At 43.6% G+C, this 25,697-nt stretch overlaps 1 protein-coding gene across 4 annotated transcripts in view; it reads left to right on the plus strand.

Annotated features, from left to right (window-relative positions):
• Positions 1–18,311, plus strand: part of UST (uronyl 2-sulfotransferase) — a 156,534-nt gene extending 138,223 nt beyond the window's left edge. For 3 of the 4 annotated variants that reach the window (XM_090135572.1, XM_031612151.2, XM_090135573.1), the window contains 3 exons: positions 9,315–9,594; positions 15,388–15,447; positions 15,950–18,311. In XM_090135572.1, coding sequence (XP_089991698.1) covers positions 9,315–9,594; positions 15,388–15,447; positions 15,950–15,956 — 347 coding nt within the window. In that variant the 3' untranslated portion in view covers positions 15,957–18,311. Of the gene's footprint in view, positions 1–9,314; positions 12,359–15,387; positions 15,448–15,949 lie in introns of those variants that run through there. The other variant, XM_031612162.2, reaches the window with a different exon arrangement.
• Positions 18,312–25,697: the final 7,386 nt, after the last annotated feature.

Here is a 25,697-nt window from a genome sequence, read left to right on the forward strand (position 1 = left end):
CTCCTCTTCTGCAGACTAAACAATCCCAGTTCCCTCAGCCACTCCTCATAAGAGTTGTACTCCAGGCCCCTCACCAGCTTTGTTGCCCTTCTTTGGACATGCTTGCAGGGCCCCAGTGTCTTTCTTGTAGTGAGGGTCCCAAAACAGAACACAGTACTCAAGGTGTGGCCTCACCAGAGTACATGGAGACGATTGATTGCCTCCGTTCTCCTGCTGGCAACACTGTTTCTGATACAAACCAGGACGGCATTGGCCTTATTAGCCACCTGGGTATGCTGCTGGTTCATATTCAGCCAAGCCTCAACCAACACCCCCAGGCCCATTTCCTCTATGCAGTCTTCCAGCATCTCCATTCCAAGTAGCATTGCCTGGGATTGCTGCAGCCAAACTGCAGGACCTGGCACTTCGTCTTACTAAACTTCATCCTATTGGCCTCAGCCCAGTAATCCAGCCTGTCCTGATCCTTCTGAAGGACATTTCCTATCCCCAAGCAGATTGACATTTCCTCCCAACTTGATGTCACCTGCAAACTTACTGAGAGTGCACTCAGTTCCCTCATCCAAATAGTCAATGAAGATGTTAAACACGACGGGCCCCAGTATCAGCCCCTGGGGAAAAACACTGGTTTCCAGTCACCAGCTGATTTCAATTCCGTTCACCACCGCTCTCTGGGCCCAGCCCTCCAGCTGGTGCTTTCCCCAGCAAGGAGTTTATCTGTCCAAGCCACAGGCTGCCAGTTTCTCCAGGAGAATACTGTGGGAGACAGTGTTGAAGAGTTGGCTGAAATCTAGGTAGACTACATCAACTGTCTTTCCCTCATTTATCAGGTGGGTCACTCGATCAAAGAAGGAGATCAGGTTGGTCAAGCAGGACCTGCCTTTCATGAGCACTTGCTAGCTGGGCATGATACCCCTTGGTATGCCTCATAATCTCACTCAAGTCGATTTGTGAAATCCAGTAGGAACTCAGGTCAGTGTGAATTCCTCAGATAGCTAAATGCTTGATTTGTTAATCTCTGAGACTCTTTGCTAGGTGTATGGAAATTTCTGCTATCTCTTTATGAGGATGCTCGCCCTTCACACAAGCGTGGGCAAGCACAGAAGGAGAGTGGTTTGCTTTTGGGCTTCCTGAAAAGAAGAGAGATGCATTGTTGTTTCTGGTTTGTAATAACCTCAGGGGACACAAAGACCTTGGCAATCTCGTAGCTTTAGCCCTGCTGAAACATTTCACTTTGCCTTCTAGTCTGAGAGGTAGGGAGTCAAGATATTCCCTCCTTGGGAAAGGCATGGAGTGAATTACATTAGCCACACTAGGAGATTACTCTTCTCTCTCAGGACCTTCAGTTAATATAATTCCCCTTATTTTCAGTTTTTTTTCTTGCTGAAACCAGTCTGCCTGTGTTAAACAACGGACCCTTTTCCTCAGTTTTGGCTAGAGGAGGAAGCTTTTGTCCCAATACCCTGGCAGCTGGCCAAGGCAGGCAGGCTGTGGGCCAGGAGAGGGGTGAACTTGAAAGGAACAGTGTGTTGTTTCTGTTCTTGTAGCATTCTTCTTTTTTCGCTAGTGCTTCAGCCTCTGGCTGCCTGCAGTTGCTCATTATACACAAAAGAACCTAAGGGGAAAAGAGAGAATTTTCTCTTGACCTTCTTCAGCTTTTCATAATAAGATGTAAAGCAGTTTTCAGGGCTTTGAGTTTTCTGTGTAAAGACATAGGAGAAAATCTTAGAGCCAGTAACTTTCTCACATAGGACAAGAGAACTGATACCTTCTCTTTTTTTTGCATTTCAGTAGCCATTTTCATTATGGTAACATATCTCTTCCTCCCTATTATACTACAGAAGTATTGGCTTTACCTTGGTAATGCTTGAATTTTATTACTGGGCACATTACTTTTGTTCTGATTCGTATGTGTATTTTTGTTCTATTTTTTCATTTCAATAATTATTCTAATACAAAGCAATGAACAGTAATATTTATGAACAAGGCAGATGGAAAAGGGCAGCACTTAAAATTGATTTTTAAGATCATGTGCTCAAACTTCTATTTTAACCTAGTGTTGTTTCACATTCCTTCAGGGCTTTATATTGCAGGGTGGTGACCACTGGGCTTTGAAGAGCCAATGAAAGGAATTGATAGTCAATGAGGTGTTACAACATCTTCCTAAAATGACATAAACTTAGGTGTCTCAGAGGGCCTGACAAAAAGGTTTTCACAAGTGGCACGGAAGCTGAGACATACAAAACTGTAAAGTACAGCTGTGAAAGATTTAAATGAACCATGGGATCGTTTAGCTTGGCTTCTTTGCTACCGGCCACAAAATTTCTTCTACTTCTGCACAGAGATCAGTAACCTGAGTGGGCTAAGTCAGTTGGTTCTGACATGAAATATCAAGTGATAGCAAATCAACTGATTTCTTTTTTCATTTTGTTCTAGTGATTAATCACCTTTTCCATTAAAACTCTGTCTTCGGCTACTAACTCTTCAGAATCTGTAGTTTTCTTACCATTAAAGTACGTGGGTGCTGTAAACAACTCACGTCTCAATATATTATTTGGTGAACAGCTGAACAGAGCTGACCAAATGTATCTTCTTTCTCTAAAGTGTTCCTTCCAACCCTGATATTCATTCTGAGGCTCTTCTTGTATCCTGTCTGATTTAGGATGTGGTTACGAAGCTCAGTGCTATACGCCAGGGTTGCACTCATCAATACTATATATGGAAATAAAGACACCTCCACGTCACTCGATCCCATGTAGACATTGTAAACTTGCACTGCATGCCTCTTCTACAGCTTCTCTTTTGCAAACACAAATCACAGGTAGCACTCTGCAGTGACTCGAAGCACAAAGATGAAATGCCTGCTCGACGTTCTTAAATCCCAGGCTATGTTCCTGTTTGCAGATTTTCTGCACGGAATATCTGTGGTGTAGCTTTTCCTGCTATACAGCTCAAGTTTGTCACTGCAACTTTCTCTTCCTTCTGAAAAAGAAAAAAAGAAAAAACAGAAATAATGATAGTATCTGCCTAACTTATCTCTGTTCATAAGCGATCTGTAAGAAACTATTTTTAAATTGTGGTTTTGTCAGATGGTCAGGTTGACCGGATCCATTCAGTAATACTTGTACAGCTATAAAAGAGACATTAGAAATTTCATACGAACTGCAAACCTAGCAATTCTCTCAGCAACTTGAACTAGAGAATCCTGGCATTTCCTCTGCAGATGACTTTGGTTTTGGCACCTCCAACTCTGTCTCATTCAGCTCACAAGTTGCTAAACAACAGTAAAAGTACCTGACCACATTCTCATACCATTGGGGTTAATTTTCAGCTTTTTTTTCCTTTTCTATGTTAGCTTATCTTAACTGGGAATGCAATGCATAAATTGCAGCAAATAAAAGGAGTCTCTTAGAAGATCCTGTTGAGATTTGTTATCTGATCACATGTGCGATACAGCACGTTTCCTGGCTTGAGCAGCACCAGAAGCAGTGCACTATACTGGCAAGTTAGCTGATGTGTCCCATGCAGCTAGAAATCTCCAGTTGCATCCACCGCTTTGAACTAGTGGAGACAAAAGCATGACACTGTGAAAAGTTTCCAAGAGAAAAGTTGGAAACGGCTTGATAAATACTTCCTGGCTGGAGAAGAGACCTCAGAGAGTGGTAGCTGTTTAAAAGTATGGAGATAGATACATATTTGTGTTCTGAATGTGCTGTAAGGCAAGTGTTTCATAATGGTGAAATAATGCCTTCAAAAGCTTAAGTAGCATTTCAGAGCACTGTTGGATATGTATCACTGTTACACTGTCCAGTTCACAGCCAGGCCAGTGCGGTGTTTACCTCTACGGGGTGTTCTCGATACATGTTACTTGCATACTACAGGAAGACATTTCTTTTGTTATTTTCAGCCTTACTGATCCAAAGTATTTTTCACATTTATTGCGAACGTTTTCCTTTCCCCTTTCCCTTCCCCTTTCCTTGTTGTCATTTGCTGCCACACCTCCTTGCCATTTACATCCATCAGCATTTGTAGTTGATTATGTGCCTTTCAGAATGCCTCTGTGAGCTGTTCCTGGGTAATCTCTTTTTTGGCTTCCCTCCATTTTCTCTGCTAGGTTATCATTCTGTGATATTCCCTATGGTTTGTCTATGTTAATGTTAATAATGACATTATATTAGGTTAAGAGTGATGTTATTCTTCCCCCTGGTTTCCTTATTCAGTGAAGTGGTAACAAACTAGGAAGTGAATTGCTGTAACTGTCTCATCTAGTTCAGACTCTGTCATTGACAGCCATGATTTTGCAGTGTCTACGCTAACTACAGTCTGGTGTATTTGCTCCCAAGATCCCTGTTTGATAAACAGGATAACAGTTTTGCCTAGAATAGGTCTCTGAAGTTCTGGGTGTTTTTGCTACCAGATATCTCTCTTTTCAGAGGCACCTATCCTTATCTGACAATTAAGAGATGCGCATGAGATTTCCTTCCAACTCTCTGGAGTTAAGAGTTGTTTTCTGTCATGATGGAAACACAGTAATTTAAGATATAAATGCTAAAACAAAGCAAGTATTACTTGTGAGCCTAGCATTACTGTCCTCACTACACACACAAACATTTAATATTTATCTAAATGTTAAATCTGATACCTTATTTTGTTAATATGAATAACCGAGAATAAGAAAGTTAGCTTCTATTTCCAGTCCCCGGTGCATAAAAACAATAAATGGCAGCTAGAGTATTTCAGACAGAGCTAGTAGATACTGTGTCAAGTCACCACTTAGTTTTTCATGGGCTTTGTTTTTCAATACATGTAATCTCAGCCAGTGACTACAAGAAGCTCCAGTGGCTGAGCAGTGCAACCCAGCCATGGTGTGCAGCCTGGCTGCTCTGCCCATCCCTGGTCCTGTTGGAAGGACAGCCTGTAAGTGAGAAAGAAGCATTTTCCGTGTTTTCCCAGAAACATCCTTTCCCTGATGTACTTCAGGAGCCCAGCTGAAAAGTTTGAGAAACCAGTGAACTGGGCCTGAAATTTTTTTGCTGAGCTGCAGTTAAATAATTTGAGGGGATATCATTTCTAGCATGGCCATCAGAGTCCAGTTTTAGTGCCTCACCGATCCCTTTGACTGGGATGTCAAGCAGAGGCCCTGAATGGTCTGTACATCACATCATGCAGCAACGTACCTTTATTTCCATTGACAACCATGGAGCAATAGATATGCGCTGCAGCTCAACAGAGTTCAACTGAGATGTGGGGCCTCCCTGCCTGCCTGCAGGAAATGAGCTTACTCTATCTGACAGTCATCGTGTTCACACGGCCCTCAAGCAGCAGGGCTGGGGGCAGGGCTTTTGCCCTTGACTTTGGGTGGGCGAGCACTACTGCACTCACCCACAGCTCAGGAGCACCTCTGTGTCATGGTACAGGAGAAGGCATAGCTCAGAGACTCTCTTTTGAGGTAATCTTTAGGATCGTTTTGTCTAAATATGGCAATCCAAGGTTTTTCAAGCCACAAAATATTTAAAAAAAAAAGAAAAAAAATCCTTCTCTTCCTATGGCTTGGATTACTGCAGTGAATAACAAGATTTGTAAATTCAAAGAGAAAAAAAAAAGTGAGAGTTGAGAAAGTAGCAGTAAATGTTCATCACCTGGTAACCCAGAAGAATTTAATTTTCTTCATCCATATCTGCATATCAGTTTAGTCTCCACTGTGCTAATTCAAGGCTTGAGCAGGCTGTACTGGGAGGTTCAGTTACTGTGTGGTGAATTCTTTTTAGTAATTCAAAAGAATGCCAAAAAAACCACACTACAGTTTAAAAAAAAAATAACCCTAAAAAGTAAATGGTGTTGTTTGCTGCCCTCCATATGGTTAGCAAAGGTCATAAAGTGGGGTCCTTTGGTGGGACAGCTCAGTTTATGTAGCATATGTAGATTGTTATTTTGGCTTTAAGCCAAATCTGCATAATGTTTCCATCTTGCTTACACGATGAGGAGAGGTGTTAAGGTGATTTCAAGGGGCAGTTCTGTGATTCCATTCATATTTGTATTAAAGAACTTTTCAAGAGTATTTAAGATTAGAAACCAGTCTAAAAGTGTAAAAAAAAAAAAAAAAAAGAGCGTGTGCGTTTCTGTCTGTCTGTATGTATAGATATACATACATGCATGTAATTGCATACATCTGGGAACCCTCTATTTTATGCCTATTGCATTTGCAAAGCCCAGGCAGATTCAGCCCATGAGTGCACTAAGCTCCTTGCTTGTTCTGCCCTGGCAGTGCCAGCCCCAAGTGTGGCACGGAGCACCTGGCCACTGTGCACAGCACCAGAAAGCCACCCCGTGGTTAGTCCTGCCCATGCCACTCACCCCCCAGGAAAACAGCCCAGCGTCTTTCACCTTGTCATCATTGGCAGCACTCCTGAACCAAACACAAGTGCTTCTCTCTGCTGGAGGGAGCAGCCACCAAAGGGAGCTGGGGCCTTCAGAAGTGGCTTTTCCCAGTTACAGTCCTGGAGGGACCGTATAAATAAAGAGCTTTTTCCAGTGATGTAAAAGAAGTTTTCTGTAACAGAAATAACTTATGTAAAATAAAAATGCAGTTGGCAAGCGGTGTGAAGGCTTAGACTTAAAAAATGAAATATTTAGTAGTGTATATTTGCTGCTGAGTTTATAAAGAAAACCAGACTGCAAAGCTGGTGGAAGCTGCCAACTAAGCACCAGAATGAGGAATTTCTTGAAGTGCTAAATCATCATAAGATGGTTCTGCCTTCTAACCCAAGGACAAACTGAGTACAACAATCCTTCCTTGAGCATATTTGTCTAATGCCCTTCAACAACAACTTGAACAACTAATTAAGAATTTTAGAAGATGAGACTTTTTTTAGTCTTTTTCAATCTATAGGTATAGGTAGTGCAAAAGAGAATAAGCTCTTGAGGGGACCCAAGTGTTTTCACAAAAAAAAAAAAAAAAACAACAACAACATTTCACCCCATTCACTAGCTGCAAGTAAGGCTTTATATGTTAATGTCAGATTTAAATGCAAATATTTCAAGAGTTTTCTTTTTTACTTCTTTTTTTACCTAGTCAGCATATTAAAGATCACCTCTTAAGTCATTCCTAAATTTAATTTTTGCAGATTTTAATAATTTTACTCTTTTCTATCTAAAACTGTATAAATTGATAATTTGTGAACAGTCTGTAAGTATACAGCATATATTGACATTACTAATGTAATTAAAGAACAAAGAATTATATATACTAGGTTATCTAATCATTAAATATATGAGTAGAGACAGAGATCTCAGTGTTAAAAATTAGAGAGTTTGGTGTAAAAGCACCATTTAATTACAGAACAATACGTATTAATTGTCACAAACTAATGAAAACCATTCTTCCTTTAGAGAATAAATTAAAAGTACAAATGCAAAATAAAAGTAATGTTTTAAATCGTTTTTTTGTGACTCACAACAGCATTAAGTTTGGTAAGTTAGCCAACTGTTCTCTTTTTGTATCATATCCTTCCAGTGTTACAAATTTCCCTGCTGTAATTGGTAAGTGAAAATGAGAGAAAAAATACCTCTTTCAGATGCAACATTTTTCTTCTGCACCAGACAATAAAACCAAATGAAAAGCAGAATGTCCAGCCCAGCAGCACTTGCTGTCTTCTGTAGTATTATTAAATGAACAGCTTTCTGTTGCTTCTTTTTAGTTTTTCTCTACTCTGAAGTAGGAAAATGCATGCCCATTGTCTGAAAAATAGAATGTGTTTATAGGTGTAGACACCCTAAGCTGTGTGAGCATTAATCTTATAAAATGGAGAGAAATAATTTCATGGTCACAAAGCTGTTCTCTACTTTGTACTTTTCCTGTGTAACCTGTACTTCCTGTCTGGAGATCATTGGTGCCATGTTCGCTAGGTGGACGACTTGTATTGCCTGTTGAGGTAAATAGTTCTGCCTTTGGTTAAAGGCAAGCATTGCTCAACAACAACTAAAACGTCGGTGTGTTAGCAACACTTTTTTATCACAAATCCAAAAACATAGCACCATATCAGCTCCTCTTAATAAAATAAACTCTATACTAGCCAAAACCAATACACATACAAACCCATGTGGACATAGTACACATGGGAGCCTGAGGTTGGGCATGGTAAGCTGAGTCTGACCTACAGGTGTGTTTTGTTGACACTTCTGTTGTTGCTGAAATGGTGGCAGCTACCAATGTATTTTCTTTCCTCTTTTCCATACCACTCAACAGAGCAGAGTCTAGTCCAAAAAATAAAATGTTCTTTGTAGTGTGCTTTCTTGTTTTTTATATACAAGGCTTAGTAGACAAATCCTCTTGAATTCCTCCAATGTTCAGAACTGCTTTTTTAATAAGAAGTATGTTTCCATTTCCATATCCCTTCACCAGTTAAGATCCTCAGTGACTAGAAAGGTGAGGGAGCAACTCCACAGACAGCCTGGGAGATCAGGGAGCTCTGGTTAGCAGCAAGGTGGACATGAGCTATCAGTGTCCTGGCAGCCAGAGGACCAACTGCACTCTGGGGTGCAGCAGGGCTAGCACTGCCAGTGAGTGGGGAAAGCAGTTGTCCCATCTGCTCTGTGCTAAGCAGCCTCACCTTGAGCACTGAGTGAGGGTTAGGGTGTCACAGTTTAAGAAGGAATAAAACTATTAGAGAGGATCCAAAGAAAGCCTTCAAAAATGGTGAAGGGTCTGGAGACCAGGACGTGTGAGGAGCAGCTGAAGTCCCTTGGTCTGTCTGGCCCAGAGTAGAGGAGCTGAGGGGAGGCTTTATGGCAGTCTGCAGCTCTTTGTGAGGGGAGCAGAGGCACAGTGCTGAGCTCTGCTCTCTGTAACGGCAACAGGGTCCGAGGGAACAGCATGGAGCTGTGTCAGGGGAGGGACAGCTGGGGATTAGGGATGGGTTCCGCACCAGAGGGTGGAGGACATGGAATGGGCTGCCAAGGGCAGTGGGCATGGTCCCAAGTGCTGGAGTTGAAGGAGCATTTGGACACTGCTCTCAGACATGGTTTGATTTTGGGTGGTCCTATGTGGAGCCCATGATCTTTGCGGGTCCCTTCCAATGCAGGATATTCAGTGATTCTCTGATTCTATCTGCAGTTCCAAATGCAATGTGTGAACTAGCCATATTTAAACATCTAAGCCTAACTTCAAATCAATGAAAGTATTTACATTACAAAGGAGGCGGATTGAGGTCATTTGTACTAGTAATGCAGTACGGCCATGGCTTAATGTTAATGAAAAAAAGAAGTTTACATGTAGTCTCATTAATCAGTACCTGTCATGTTGCTTGTTTTCTTTACAGAACATAGGAAACTTGGCAATCTGACTGTGACAGTGAAAAAGACCGTCCCTTCTCCAGAAGCAATACAGATCCTCTACCAACGTATGAGATACGAATATGAGTTTTACTACTATGTCAAAGAACAGTTCCACCTCCTAAAGCGCAAGTTTGGACTGAAGTCTCATATCAGAAAACCACGTCCCAGACCTGAGTTCTTCATTCCTTCTCCCCTGGAAACAGAGGAACCGATAGACGATGAGGAAGAAGATGACGAAAAGTGGCTAGAGGATATCTATAAAAGGTGATGGATGGAAGAGCTATCCTTTCTCTTCTGGTGATCCCTCAAGCTTTCTTAAGATTTTTTAATTATTATTAAAAGTAATTCTTTAAGAAACTGAGTTTATGCGCAGCAGCATTTAAAACAGAACAAAACACAATGTTCCCATGTGTTGGGGCAATGGGGAGATACCTGGTTTTGTGGGTTTGAAGTTACCATACTGTGTTGGCTCCATAGATTTCTTGCTATAGGGTATTTCAAGAGAGAATTATCTGTTGTCTATCACAAAATAACTTTTGGAGTACACCACAGTCCTCTGGGCATCTGCAAAACATGAAATACATCACGCAGTATTGCAAAGTGGATTTTACAGATTCTCATCTCTCTTTCTCCAGAAGCCAGTCATCATTGCATAATACTGTGGCATTATCTACCGGAAATGAGAAGGCAGTGAGCCATTTGGGAAGAGTGCCTCTCTGCCCCGAGAGCACTGGTATTCATTCCAGTGATGCAGTCAGAGCCTTTGCCACGTGTTCACATCTGAAGATAACAGGCTCAAAATTGGGTTAGATAATGAATTCTCAGTGTGTGAGGAGTGAGTCTACTATTCTGGCAAATTAATGTGAGTGGACATGAGGCGAGTTACAGAAGCTAGATATTTTTGGTAAGCCCTTCTAATTCATATGGTAAAAAAAAGTCAGTGAACGGCAAGAATGGATGAAGAATTTGAAGAGTTGGGACAGGTGATGTAAACTGGAGTTTTACTTCTTGCAGCTAAGTACAATTCTATTAGACTCTGAAGGAAAAGATACAGTACATAGTTTTTATGTTCAGGAAGAGTATTTGTAGATTTTTATTATTATGGACCAGAAATCCAAGGAGATACAGGAAAAAAAGGTTACTTGGTTTAAAAAAAATTACAAGAGATGGAGCTCTGATTAAGTATAAGCATTGTTTCTGTGGTCACAGAATTTAATTGTTCTTGTATGAAGCAGAGCACAGCTGCCCCTACAGGCTTTTGCCTTTAGTATGGCTAGAAATAAAATTAATAGTAAGGATACATTCAACCTCTCTAGTTGAAATACTTCCGAATTATAAAACAAAGAGAAGAAGAAGCTTTGTAAAATTGGCAGCTCAGTGATGCATTGTTGCAAGATACACTGTGGAAGTCTGCCCCTGTTGGTCACTGCAACTGGTACTGTCAGACAGTAGGCTGGCATCAGAAATGGCAGTAGCCACGTGCAGTGTCTTCGAGATAGGTGTCCTGGGGCTCCTGGTGATGAGCAGCTCTGAATCGACATCAGTGGACAGAGCCCACCCAGTACTGCTAGGGTTTCTCAATGAGGCCTTAGCCTCTTATGCATGCTTTTGCTCAGAGGAAGCTAACCAATACAAGATAATAGCAATAAGCTCCTATTCCAGAGCACAGGAAAGCAGCTCCTTGCCAGGGTGATTCCCATTCAGTAACACTTCAGGAGTAAGGCTGCTGTGTCTTACTCACTCGTATCTTCTGAAACATCTGCTGGGCAATTTTGGCTGCTCTAGAGCAGTGTGACTTCTGTCTTCAAGGTCACCCTTCAGTATGAACTAAGAGGCAAAAGTTATCTTGTGATGGACGAGGCATCTAAACTCAGGCTAAGCTCAGATGTGTTTTTTCAAGAGTTTCCTCTGCCACAATCCTGCTGAGAGCCAATACAAATTATGACCTGTTTCCATCACCAGTCAGTCTTTACTGTACGTACATTCAGAGAACAAAAATAAAGAAGTGTAATCATGTTGAGAAAAGGTGATTATTTACAGAAAATGCTACATAGAAAATTCTATTCTCATTAACATCCCAAGTTGGTGGTAGAAATACACTACCTTAAGGGAGTACATTAAAGAAAGCTGAAAGTGGCATGGATAACAACTAACCTATTAGCTAAAATATGAATCTGCTGCATTGTATATTTTAAGTGGTTTCTATGAAATTACATTGAAAGAGTAATGATGAGTTTACACACTGTGGAATTGTTATATCTTGGAAAGAAAATTAATATTCTCGCCTCTCAGAAGTTCCATTTGACACTTTTTGCCAACGCTGTAACAGAGTAATCAGTCACTTAACACATTCCTGCAAGTTCACTGCCACTTACTGTTAAGTCTATTTTTATCTGTTTATTTAATGGCATCTTCAGCCATCACTACTTATAACCTAAATACAGAAACTGTTAAACAATTTACTTGCTAGGTTTTAATGTTGTTGTATTTTTCATAACAATTAACCTGGCCTCTCCTCCTTGAATGGTACTTCATAAATTTATCTGCACACAGCATCTAAGATTCCTGATCCTACAGCTTACTTGTCTGTCATTAAACACATTTTACATAATTGTTAAAAGGTACGTGTGAAGCTGGTTAATCTTTGACTTATTTATTGAAACTTTCCAACACATTCCAAATTTTAAGTTGCTCAGGAAGAAGTTGATTTAAAAGATTATATTTTGATCTGATTAATGTTTCTTATTCAAAGAAAAACATTGTTTTTAATCCTTTAGCCCACAACAGCTTTGTAGGAAGTGCCATGCATGTATTTGTAAATCTTTGTTGGGGGAAAAAGGTGGTTGCTTGACATTAATGAAAATAAGAAAATATATGTGTACTTCAGCTTAGTTATAACTGAAAGCAAGTATATTTTGGGATGAAATATTCCTTAACTTATTCACTACCATCTCCTGAAATATAAATAAGCCATATGACTCTATTTTTCAGTCCAGCTGGTTAAAAATAAAACTTGTGCATTTCTTCTTAGCTCCATAGTCTGCTTGCTTACACTAGTTTCCTTGCCTGGGTGTACTGGCTGTGGGGACGTGTGGAATGGCACCTGATGGAACAGGACTTTATGCAATGTAGTTTATTATCTAAAGGTTGGACTTTAGCAATGAGGTTGGGGCTGGTTGTTCCTGGATTATTTTTTGTGTCCAAGACTGTCCGGAGGTGTGAGACTGAAGGCAAAATTATTTTGCTCACCTGACATATATGCAGTAAGTTCCCCAAAATACCTTGTATCATCTGCTTTATGGCTGCTAACTAAGAAAGTCTTATGTAGAAAGGAAATGGCTTGGTTCCCATACAGCGTTGTAGTTGACATGGTATTTGATGGCCAGGCTGAAAAGCCCCCGAAGTCTTAAGCAGTGTTATAATGAGAGTGAATATCAGCCCACTCACACTAAGGAGAGAATCAAACATTGTTAAAAAGCAGCATCCTGGAAAAAATAAATTTTAGTTTTAAGTTTCAATTACAGTGACAAATTGTGCATTTTTTTTGCTGTTTAGTTTACTTTTCTTCCACATATATTGTTCTGATGGTGTATGACAAAATCAGAGTTATATAAAATGTTCAGTAGAACTCAACTACGTGAAATTGCAAATATATTTGAGGTATTTAGATTCGTAAATGAGTCTTTACCGCTGTATCTTTCTGATGAATTGTTGGAATGTTGTAAAATGCAATGGTGCACAGCATCACCAAAACAAAAAATTACAGATTTTAAACATTGGAGACCAAATCTGTGGATATTAGCCTTTGAACTCTCCTTCTTTCCATATTTAATGCAATAAATAAAAACATTTAATACAAAGGTATATTTTTATACTAACAAAGGAAACCACACTGCATGCCAACTTGGATGCTCTTTATCAATCTCAAAAGCGTGGTCTGCCAAAGAATAGAACTCTCCATCTTATTAAAAAAATAAAGCTATGTAATTCACAGTTTAGGGTAATGGTGCTCTGATCTTTTCCTCCATTTTAAGAAAGGGAACATCTGTGACATTAGACCATTGCCTAAAACAACAGCAGCAACATTTTCGAGAGCAAGAAGACTGTAATACAATACCACAGCATTCTTTCTCTTTTATTTCTAAGGAACCAGCTTTTCTTGCAATGATTTGAGCAAACATACAAAACCTTGTCAATCTATCTGTTTGCGTGAGCCAAGACCAGAAGTAGAACTGAGTGCTACATAGAAGTTTCTATCAGCAGACTTGAATGGAAAATGTCTTACCAAGCTTCAGAAGTGCCTGCTTGCCAGTGGTAACATTACTGGGACTGCTTGCTGTGTTACACCACAGCATCTCTGGGGAGTGTTTGCAGAATCAGGCTCTGCTTAGGTGCACAGAAGTATGGTGTGAAGTGTGCGGGAAGACAGCTCAGTGAGAAAGAGCCACTGGGTAAAAAAAGTGCAAAGTGTTAGAAGTAGGTGGAGGGAATCATATTTTGATGGTCAAAAGCTACACCTTAGTTCTTCAGCCAGCATACACTAGCTGCTAATGTCTCTGTTACAACCAAAAAATTCTCATAATTTTTTGTCATTTTGTCCAGAAATTGCACTGCAGTGTGAAGTGAACTTCAAAGATAAGTTAAAAGCTTTTGAAATAGGTATATGCTGTGGAAGCACGAGTGCACCATAGTGGTTTGTGTCATGGCAGTGGTGTGTGGGGCTGCACGTCAGGAGCCTGGAGCGGGTTGGGAATGGGGGAGATTTTCTGCAAATAAGTATTTGGCCTTTCAGACGCCATTAAATGGTAAGGTTTGACCAATGGTATATTTAGATGTGGATTTTGAGTATAAACATGTGGATTTCCTTTTCTGAGTGCATAAAGGAGGAATGCAAGTCTGTTTTTGCATTTAAGTGATTGTAGTCAAAGTTAGCTGTCATGTATGGGTAAGTAATTACATTGGTATCAGCCAGGCATGGTAAGAGCGTGTTTTATTCAGACCTTCACCACCCTTCAGTTCCCATCCTTGTACCCAATGGGCAGCAGGGAGAATAGTGAAGAGACCTTCACTGTGGGAGAATCTGTGCTGTGAAAAGCAGAGATCAGCAGTAGATGGAGGCAGTGCTGTTCAGAGTTAAGAATAGCAGTCTGAACACTGGGATGATATAGAGCATCCAGCTGAAGTGTCACACAGCTAACTGTCCTTATATATCTTGGGCTATCTGGAAAACTTGAGACCGTGGCTTAAAATGAAATGCTTCTTCAGATATGTTTTGTATTCAGTTAGCATTCTTTTGGCTTTTTCTATTTATGTTCAGATTGTTACTACCTTACCTAAAAAGCTTGGCAGAGTATGAGCACATAACCTATACCTGTATCTGATGTGCAGGAGCCAATCCGATACAAAGATTTCATCCTTCAGCAAAACTCTCCAGGCTACTAATAAGCTGAGTGAAATGAATGTGTGTCAGTGAAGTGGTGCCTCAAAGGAAAGCATTACTGCACTTTTCAAATGCCAGGACAATACAGGAGACTGTAGATAACGTCAGAGCTCGTGGGAGCGCTGTCAGATAGCAAAGGCCAGTGGCATCTCCCAGTTTTGAACTCGTGATTGTCTACAGTTCAGGTGCAGGAAAGATGTAGAGGCTGTTACAGTCTGTGCCAGACGCAAGAGCAAAAGTACAGAACGTGGCTTCCCATGGCACATGGAGATTTCTCCATTAGGAGCCTCCCATCTGGCTTGTGTGATGAGAAAGTAGAATCAACTTACGGTTGCTGTTCTCTTCACTTATTCCCAAAAGAAGAAAAGATCCGTAAAATCACGCTGGACAGATTTGCTGGAGTGATTTGCTGGAGAAGTAACAGTGAAGCACCTATGCATCCATGAAGAGCTGCAAGCCTTTCCTGTTTTACATTCTCCATTTGTTTTGTGTTTGAACAAACAATAGATCTTGTTAGCATATTTCCCAAAGACTGTCTGTGTAAGGTATTTCTGCATGAACCGTATGGTCTGAGCATCTTGAAAAATGATTAACATCTTTATCCTTTTGATCCACAGTGGAGGTAAAGAAGTGCTGTTATCCCCATTTCATACATTGGGAATGGATACAGCCAGTGGGTAAGTGATATTCCCAACACGGCACAGGAAAGTTGTGAAGAAAACACCGATGATAATTTAGTCAAGTGTCTTAGCCCTTGAACCTTCTTTCTGTCTAACATCGGTTCAAGATTTCAGAAATCAAAACAAGTACCATGGAATTTTTTAGTTTACTTATCGTTTCCCTAAAACTTGCAAAATTCTCAGTTAACAACCTAAATATGAAAGACTTTTCAGCTGTTAAGCAAATGTTTATGTCCTTTTGGGACAGTGGTTATTTCTAATCTTACATATTTGATTACACAACAGATAGCTGCAGAAATGGTGTGTCTGTGTGTTAGCTTCGTGTTTGGGAAAGGTGATCCTGTGGTGATAAGAAGAGATAGGAGGAAGGGCGGGTGGATGAATTTACATCTGGTGGAGTTAGTCATTTGTCAGGATATGGTCACTTCTTCTCCTGAAAAGTCATCAAATCGTTTGCGTACGTAGTCTAAATTGTTTTTTTTCCTTCTGTTTCCAACAGTGCTTAGAAGCCCAGAAGATGAAGCAACGCCTTTCCATTCAGCCACCAACACCAGCATGGAGTGAGACGACAGGCCCCGCTCTGCTCCCCACACCGCTGGCTTGGTGTGGGGCCCAGCAGGCCCAAAAGCCTCCAGACAGGGTGCAGGCCACGTGCCTCCCTGCTGACAGCCCCGGCACTTTTCCCTTGCCTCGCCCAGCCTTGTTGCTGTGCCTCGGCAGTGCACTCTGTGCAAGTTTTCCTTGTGTCTTTGTGAGCACCTTTAGGACGAGTGAACAAGCACAGATGTAATCCCCATTCCTCTGCAGAGTGCTTTGTGAAGCCGTGCTCTGGCCCGTGGTAAACTGGGGCAAAGATGCTGAGGTGAAGCCCATTCTGGAGGTGTCACCTTGACCTCTGCTCCAGATCCAGTTTCTGCACTGAGTACTGGAGCCAGCCATGGCCTGCTTCTGTAGAAATAACTGAGGCTTAGCCGTGTCAAATCTGTCCCCTCTGGCTCGGGGCAGGAGGTTGAAATGTGCTGGCAGGTGAGAGCACCAGGGTGCAAACAGGTCTCAGCAGCACCAGCCCTCAGATGAGAGCACAGACTGGGTGTCAGCAGCAGCCCTGAAAGCTGGTGCCTGGGGAGAGTGAGAGACCAGAGCCACTTTCTCAGTTGTAACTTTCTGGTGGGTATTTCTGCCAAATCTCCTTTGGACAACTTTCTGTTGGAAATGTCAGCACTCGCTGTGGGAAAAACCTTTCTTCCTGCACATTTTGGGATGAAAAACTGGCAAGCAGGGCCCAGCAGCACCTCTATTTCAGGGAGGCTGGGGCACTGGGAGGAGCAAGGCAGCATGGGGTCTGCTGTGTGGGGCTGGGCTCCAGGCTGCCCCTCATGCAGGGCTGTGCTGATGGAGGACACCACGGCTCTTCACAATGGGATCTCTTGTCCAGAAACTCCGTTGTGAAAGCTGCCTGAATTCTCCACATAGCTGAAGTTTCCCAGCAGGTTTTGCCCCCAAGAGCATGATGTGGCCCATCGGTGCTGGCTGGAAACTAGGCTTTCGAGAGGCTCCACAATCCCACCCTTGTCAGTCACGCCACTTTGGTCTGTGCATGGGGCTCTTTGTGATAAATCTCACTGGAATTTGGAAACTGTTCAGCAAATTTGACCTCTGCTTTGTTTTATAAATATCACAGTGTCAAGCAGCATCGTGCATGCCTTATCACTCAAAAACTGGGAGAAAGGGATGGAATTATGATGTAGTCAGCTCTGATTTTCCAAAACAGTGTCTTTTGAGTCAAAGGAAAAGTTTTGGGCTTCTCAGAGACAGAAGCAGATGTCCTCTCTGCTTGGGGGAAGGGGGCTCTTCTGTAGCCTGCTCTGACCCCACACGTGCATGTACCGTCATCACCTCAAAGGATCCTAATGTGTTTCTGTGCGATGGCAGCCAGCTCCTGTGAGGAAGATGGTGTGAGAACTGCCCCATTTCTCAGTTCTCACCACAGGAAGGGGAACAGAGGCAGCAACAAAACCAAGACCAGCTCTGATCAAAGCTAAGAAATTCTAACTGCTTTGCAAAACAGACAGAAAAGTGTGAAGTAGATAGAAAAGCCCACCAAATAATCCAGAAAGTCCAGGGGGAGGGTGAACAGAGAAAATCCATCTAGCCAGTCAGTGTTTTTTTAGGAGAGGTCCATCCTTTGCTAAGGTGAACAAGGTCAGGCCCTTTCTTCCCTAAAAAAAATGCACGTGGTCCTGTGGTGTCCCCTCCCCAGGCTGTGGTGTGGGTAAGTTGCAGTGTTGGTCATAGCACTGTCCCTGGTGCGGACAAGCACACAGAAGCACGGCTGCCTCGGGAGCCCCACGCAGCTGGCGGCCCAGCCGGCTGCTGAATCGTTGTGTGGCCTGGCCTAATTGCTTAAAGCTTTCCTTCTCTCCCTTGCTATGAGAGCTGGAGCAGAGTATTTATCTACTCTGCAAAACTTTATGGGAATTGGTGCAGTTTTGTAGAATTCCTGAATGACGTGGATCACAATAGCTGTGGCAGAGCCAGGCTTCGGGGGCTCACATGTTTGTGATGGCTGTTTTATTGTCATGCAGTCTGCAAAGCCAGGGCCTCTTTGATTCAAAGAGAGCAGAGAGCTTGTCCCTCTGCCCCCACCGGCCCCAGCAGCACTGTACCCACTGCACCCGCTATGCCCCAGGCTTCTACCTTTCTTTCCCAGCACGTGAAAGGAGCCAAAAGATGCCTTGTTGTGTGGAGGCATCAGTGCAGGCTAATCTATGGGAGCCTCGTGCTGAGACTCCTTGATGTCTGGAGTATTGCCAGCACTTCCGTCCTTCCTCCCCTCCAGTTCAGCATAGATGAAACAACCTCCTAAAAACAAACAGCAAGCCTAACAACACAAAGCATCCATTATTTTTCCAAAAAGTGCTAGCCCAGTGAGTCAAAACGTATTGCTCCCATTCCTGTTTGTGTTTCGCATTCTTCTCAGAGAGGAGAACTGACAGAGAAACGGTATGGATTAGCTTTGAAAACTGCTCTGGGTATCTGGCCTTTGGGGAAGCACCGCATTGCTTGCTGGGACTCCTGGCTGGAAGGGTTTGTGATGAATGCTGTTGCCTGGCCAGGGGCAAAGAAGACCAAGCAGAGGTGCCACCACACAGGGCATGACAATCTAGAGAACTCAGGTGGAGCAGGAGCAGGCTGGAAGGTCCCTGTGTAGCACTGTGGTTAGGCAGCCAGCCCATGGTGGGGTATGGGGGGAGGTCGTAATAGCAGGGCACAGAGGACAGATGCTCTCCATCCAGGTGCTGAGGGACTGGGCAGCCATAGCAGAGCTCACAGTAAGCAGCCACAGCCACCAGCACTGCTGTAGGCACACTTCTTGCAAATTCTTATCAGTGGGTCCAGGTGATGTTACTTAAAGCCTCGTTGGCTTTCGGGTGCTGGAGCCAATCCGAGAGCTGCTGAGCAGCTTCTGAAATCAGCGCAGAGCTCGTGCTCCACAAAAACACGTGCCGAGCTTTCAAAGAATGCCCCTGTTTATAATACCTCTCCGCAGCCCGGGGGATTGGGGAAAGGCGAAAAAACAACTCTCATCTCCGGAGGCGGATGTCACCCCAGGCAGGTACGGCCGTCCCGCCCCACCCCAGCGGGCACTAGGGGGAGCCGCCGGCGCGGCGATGAGGTGCGGTGCGGGCCGGGGGCGCGGGGCCGGGGGCGGGGAGGGACCGCGTCCCGTTGGCCGGCACCGAAAGCACCGAGGTGTTGCGAGGTGCGCTCGCCTTCAGCTCTCTGTCAGTTATTTTGGTCAGGATGGCACGTGGATCCCGGGACAGGGGCACAGAGTGATTAGGTGGTTTAAATCTTATGCCTCGGGCCCCTCTCCAAGGAAAAGCTGCTGCTGACTTACAGCTGTCTCGTGCTCTCTGTGGAATGAGAGGGAAGTCCATTCAGTCTGGTGAAAATAAACCCACCGTCATAGCTGGCATTCTCGTTGGTAGTCTCAGTGCGGAGGCCAAGGATTTGAGGGCAGTGACACATGAGGCATCTCGCTCCTAAAGAGCTCGATCTGGGTTGAAACGTGTCATCAGAAAAGCATGAGGAGCCTTGTACTCCCGCTGTCAGTACAGTGCTTGCCCTCTGCACACAGACGGCTTTCCTTTTCTGTCCTGTCCATCTGGCACACAGCACGGGGACCATTTACTGTACATTCACATTAAAGGAGAAGCACACCCGCTTATCTCCCACTGAGCTCAAGGACCCGTCAGCCTTGCACCTAATGCCTTTCCTTTGACATTTGCCCTTTTCTCCTGCAGGATAAAAGGCTGTGCCCAGCGTCGTAATCTCCCCTGTGTCTGTGCTCCTCCCTGTTCCTCTCCTTAGTGCAGTGCCTGGATGCAGTGAGGAAGGGGCAGGCCCTGTACCATGGCATCACTATACGTGCCATATCCTGGCAGCAGCCATTGTGTTGGCTCTTCTAATGATGACTGTGCAGGGATATGAGGGACACTTCCAGAGCATGCCAGTCCCACAGCATCATCCCAGTGAGCACCTGTGAGATGGATTTCTGTGAAGAAAAGCATTTCTGTTTTCTGAAGCACTGCTGGCTGTAGAGCTGCAGAAGTGAAGCAAATATTTTTTGTTGCTCTTCACATCATTCACAATGAAGCTCCCATGAGATGTTGAACAGGAATTAAGCCTCACTGAGGAATTGCTTGGCCCACTGGCTGGCTCCAGGCATGAAGAACAGCACAGTGCCACAATTCACAGGAGCACAGCAGCCACGTGGCCTGTGTGCGCTCTGCCTTCCCTGTCAGCCCAGGATCAGGAGTGAGTCCAAAGGCCGTCCCAGGCAAGAAGTGCTGACTATAATAAGTATGATATGAGAAAGTGGAAGCTTTCATCATAGATGCCTGGAGTTCTTTCTTGGCTGTGTTATCAACAGTTCTGAGAGGTTATACAGACTCTTCATAAAGGGTGAAGTCTGCTTTGAATGGTTTCGTATTTTTCCTCCCAAATTCACGTGATGCGATATACATAACTGCAGAGCCCAGCACACAGACTGCATCCCACACCCTGAAACCAGGAGGTACAGGGAGCAAGCACGGCAGCAGCCATTCCACCCGAGGGCCTGGAGCACACCAGAAGCCTTCCATAAGGATTGTTGTCCCTCAAAACTGACTCGCTGCCCCACATCGCCACTGCAGCGGCGATCTCACATTTCACAAGTGTTTCCCGGTGGAGCCCAATCCAGCTGCCAGTGCCTCTGTGGGTGAAATTAAAGAGGTGCATCACCCTGGAGATGACCTGTGATCTTTTTAAGTTAAAGAGCACTGAGAAAAAGAAAGGGGGGGAAAAAAAGAAAAAAAAAAAAGGAAAGTAAAAGGAAAACGCTAAAATAAAATCTGTTGAGTCTCCAAGCTTTCCCAGGGAACTCTGGTTGGCCCAGCTTGAACTCTTCCCCCTGCAGCCACTGACAAAGGTGTTTTCTTGATGCAGCTTCCACGCACTCACTGTGAGCCCTCGGAGCAGAAAGCGCTGCCTTCTCACTCTTCAATTAAAAAAAACTAATGTTGGAAAACATAAAACACAATAAAGCCATGCAAGCAACTCATCAGGGTCTGCAGCGCCAGGCTCCTGCACACCTACTGCTGAAGGTGTAGAAATGATTTTAAACTCAGTGGTGCCAAGAGAAGTGTGGGGGAAGGAGGGGACAGGCACAGCTGCTTGGAGTCCTTGTGTGAGGAAGTTAAAGAATACCAGAATAGAGGCAGGTCTTTCACGTGGCTGATTAGTGCAATGGAATGTCACATTTTGCAAAGAAAGTTTGCTTATCAAGCTGCAGATTTATTAAATGTGTTCCAGACTTGCATTGCTTCATTCAAGTTTAACAGAGCTGTAATACTTAAGATGCCCTTTAGCAATTTAATACTCTCTTGTACAAATCATTGGAAAATTTAAAATAGAAAAATATGTCCAGGCTTAACTGTAAGAAGAAGGGGAACTCTGTACAAAAACAAAGCAGAAGGAATGCATGGGTAAAGCTGAGTATTACTGAATATCTTACCACATGTACTATTCTGCTGAGTTATTGGTATACACACTCTGATCTGCGGGCCAAAGGAGGAACTAGCAGTAATAAGTTACAGAACAACAGCTTTTGGCATCAGGGCTGGAGACTGGCATCACACCATGCCCAGAAATTACTCCTCAGAAAACATGTTTTATAGATTCTTTGCCTTCAGTGACTACAAATGTGGGTTTCTTCTTTAAGGAAATGAAAGGCAGTTGCTGGTCTTGCTGGTAAGAGGCAGGAAGTACTGCTGTCAAACATCAGACCGCTTGCACAAAAAAAAAAAAAAATGAGGGGGGGGGAGGGATGTAAACGTTGAATTGGTACATCATTAGGGCATTAAAGACACTATTTTTTGGAGACAGAGGGAGGGCAAGCCTGTGAAATGCTTTGCTGCTGCATAATTACTTGTGAATATAAACACATCCACATAAACATATTTGTGCATAAATATTTTGGGCCGCATACCATGTACAAGTAAGCTCTTCTGAAGCTCTGCGTGCCCGACGTGTGCAGGGATCCGTCCCAGTTTAGACAAGAGGATGTTATTTAACATTGTGCATGCATGTGGGAAAGAAGAGAAGGGCTTTATTTTGCGGTAGTCAATTAGAGTGCTCAACTTTTGTTTTTTTAAAAGAGTAAAGGCTCTTAAAGCAGCCTGCCCCAACCAATTAGCCACACTATGACTTGTACTTCTGAACCTGCAGCTGCCCTGCAGAGGGCTGAAGCAAAAAGGTGCAGCACTACCTGCTGTACCCCACCAGGAGAGACGTTCCTGGGACGGAAGGGAGTGACAAGCACATCTTTCTTAGGGCAGGGGTGAGACACAAAGCTGTATAACACAACACTGCATAGCGGCCACTTCAAGGGGCACCAGAAAGCTGTGTCACTCAATACACGGCTAGCGTGTGCTGAGCCAGGGAGCCAGCGGCAGGGTGAGTCAATGGCATGCACAGCCTCTGGAACCACATGGAGGCTGAGAAGAGACAGTGCTCCCAGGGGACAAAAACACTGCGAGTATAAGGGCAGCACGATTAAGGATTCACCAAAATTTACGTACAGAGTTAAGCAACAGCTGGGCCTTGGATCTCCCCTCTCCTTCCCTCCTCACACACTACCAGACCCTGAGCCATTTTTAACAATTATTGTTGCCTTCCCCTGGCGACCTCACACTAACTCTTTCCATACTATTTAAGGGCTGCAGGCCTGGAAATGACCTCCTGAATCACTGATCCCAGTCCCGTCTAATTGGAGGCAACCGCATCATATGATCCCAGTCAGAAATGCCTCAAAGTGAGAGGGTGGGAGGATGTGTAATGATTTCATCCTTCCAAATTCCAGAGGCAACACCCAAGCATTTGTGGCAGAGATTGTCTCTTGCTCAGACGTTGTGGGAAGACTACCATCGCCTGTTAACAAAAGGAGTTTGTGCTGAAAGGTGTTTTTGGTTTGCTTGCAGCTTTCTCAGTGTGACTATGGCAGTGCAAGTGAGATGGGATCTGAATAGAGCAGCCACTCATTTTCCCACCATGCATGAAGCAACTGCATGATGCACTAAGCAGCAGCCTGCCAGGAGACACCAGGAGAGCCTGCTAGGCCTCAGAGCTATTGAAACAGAAGCTGGTGCGATGTAATGAAGATTGGCAAGGTCTGGTGTATGGTAACAGGGCCTAATTTAAGCATGAATGTGCTAGCACCTCTGCTTTTGAAAGGCAAATGTTTCACAGCCTCTGAATACATATAATCTATTTCCCTGAGCTGGGGTGGGGGGGCTTATTCCTCTTTCTCCATTATCTTCCATCTCACACTTCACTCCAGCTCTAGCATGTGCCAGACTGCCCCTGAGTCTGCAGCAATGGCAGAAGGGAGTACCTGTGCAGACAGTGGTTCTGTCTCTGCAGGGAGCAGGTCTCTGATTTTTTTTTCTTTCTTGTCATCTGATCCACTTGGTGGAAGAGTTGCACTGTGGGATCAACTTCCTTATTCACTGGGCAGCACATCCTGCAAAGCATTTCCTAACAAAACAGGGAGAAGGGTGAAAGAAGCGCAGTGTGCCTAGGGTGGGAATAATTGGCAGTGGGAGAGAGACAGGTGAGTAGGTTTGCCTTGATTTTGAAGATTGCATAGAGAAGCAGCCAAAGCAAGAGGCATAGAGCTGTTACACCAGCCTCTCTACAAAGCTTTGCAGCTGCTGGAGGCCTGGGTCACCTCAGCGCTGCTTAAAAAGTGCTCTTGGACACAGGTGATATATGAGGGAGACTGAATATCAGCTAGAAGCATGATGGAAAAGGGATGGAAAGTAGTCTGGAAAGAAAAGAATGGATGCTTACAACAGCTCCTGACTACAGAGCATGGGCTCTTGAGAGAGTTGGACTCAGCCAGGCGTAATGAGGTCCAGCAGCATCTTCCACCATGGTGTGACAGAAACAAGCAAGAGGAGCCCTGATTTTCTGGCCTTCCACAGAAACAACCCCCTTGTGCTTTTGTCTCCAAAGAAATTGCCAAAATACAATGGTAAACAGCTCCATGTTAAAGAACAAAGGTCCATTAAATATCAAATAGTGTTTTAACTTGCTCCAGAATGCAGGGATGAAATTCAGTTTCCTGTCACCGCTGAATTGTGACAAGCTTCTAGCAAAAGCAACTTCAGAGAAGCTGGCGTGGTTTCCGTAGCTGATATCCGAAAACTATGTAGAATTATCTGCAGCAGCAAAGTGAGGATAGCAAGCAAGATAGACTCTGTTGTCAGGAGTAGGCAAGAGGAATCACATAGCTGAGATGTATTGAGGCAGATGATCCAAATAGCTCAGGGGGGTTCAGTCTCATCTTCACCAGATGCAGAATATGAACTCAGTAAAGCTGCTTTGTCAGGAAGGAGACAGATTACTTGTATGCACAGTATGGATCTCTTCCACATAGCACTAATAAGCTACTACTAGCACTGTAACTCAAATACAGGTTCTTTCACTTGTATCTAAATTTTAAAATATAGAAGCAACACTCATATAAGTCCTACTATTTAGGGTGGTGTAGATTAGTGTAGGATAGGAGCCCAGATTTTGGATTTGGGTTGAGAAGAAGTAGTGTGGATCCTTTCTGAACAACTGGACAGTCCTAAAGCTAATGGCTTGAGAGGTCAGTCATTCACAACAAGGGGAAAATAACTGATTAGTACAGAGTAGCTCTTCACAATCACAACCAGTTAAAGCTGTCATTTGCTGTGAGGAACTGCACTGCCAGGAGCTTGGGCACATTTTGACATCAGAGCGTGTCCACAGGCAGCCAGCCTGCTCAGGGTTGTTCTCTTTTTATAAGAACTTGGCATACCTGTGTGAGATGAAGTCAGAAAGAATCTTTTGAATCACTCAGAAATAAGAAGAAGGCTTCATCCATTTCCTCTGGAGATATATCTGGTTATTTCTCCATGTGGTTGTGTGAATTTTTTTGGCAAAGCTCAGCTCTTAGGAAGAATATTATAGAACAGATTCCGCAGCATCAGCACTGTGTGAAGAGATATTAAAAATAGACATAAATAGGAATGGCAGGTGTTGGTAGCATCAGTCTGTAAGTCAATTACATGTGGTTTCCATAAAGTTCATTCTTTAAGAAAATCAATGCTAAGAAAATATGATGACTTCTGCACGTACTCTGGATACAAAGAGATCGCTGTGCAAGACCTGAGGAAGAGATCTCCTCAGCTGAAAATGGAGTAGCTGCTGCAGTTCCCATTGCCTGTCCTGTGTCCTCAGCCCACTGAGGCTCAGAAGTGGTAGGAGATAGCGATCAAGGAGTCAGATTTCCGTTCCCACTGCTCTTTCTTACCCCTTCTGTGACTGTATTGTCTCCCAAAGCTGATCACAAAAGATACGGTGTGATCACAGGCTTAGATGGGGGATGATAAGGAGGAGTTAAGCAGAAGCATTCTCACATCAAAAATAATTTGGTATGTACACAGATGGTATGGTAGTGGCTAGCAGTGGAAAGCAAAACTGCTTAATGCTCGTGGCAGGTCAAAGCTAAAAGCCCAAGAAAGTGCTGTGGTGAACAGTTGGTTTTCCCAGTGCCTTATGTTGCTATGTAGACAAATGGAAGCTACCTCTGCAGGTCCACAGATGAGTGCTTGTTGCAGACTGTCAGACCTAAATGCCTCTCAGCTTTCAGGTTCACAAGCACATTTCTCTAA

The sequence above is a fragment of the Phasianus colchicus genome, chromosome 2, assembly GCF_987193195.1.
Source record: "Phasianus colchicus chromosome 2, bPhaCol1.hap1.1, whole genome shotgun sequence".
NCBI lineage: Eukaryota > Metazoa > Chordata > Aves > Galliformes > Phasianidae > Phasianus > Phasianus colchicus.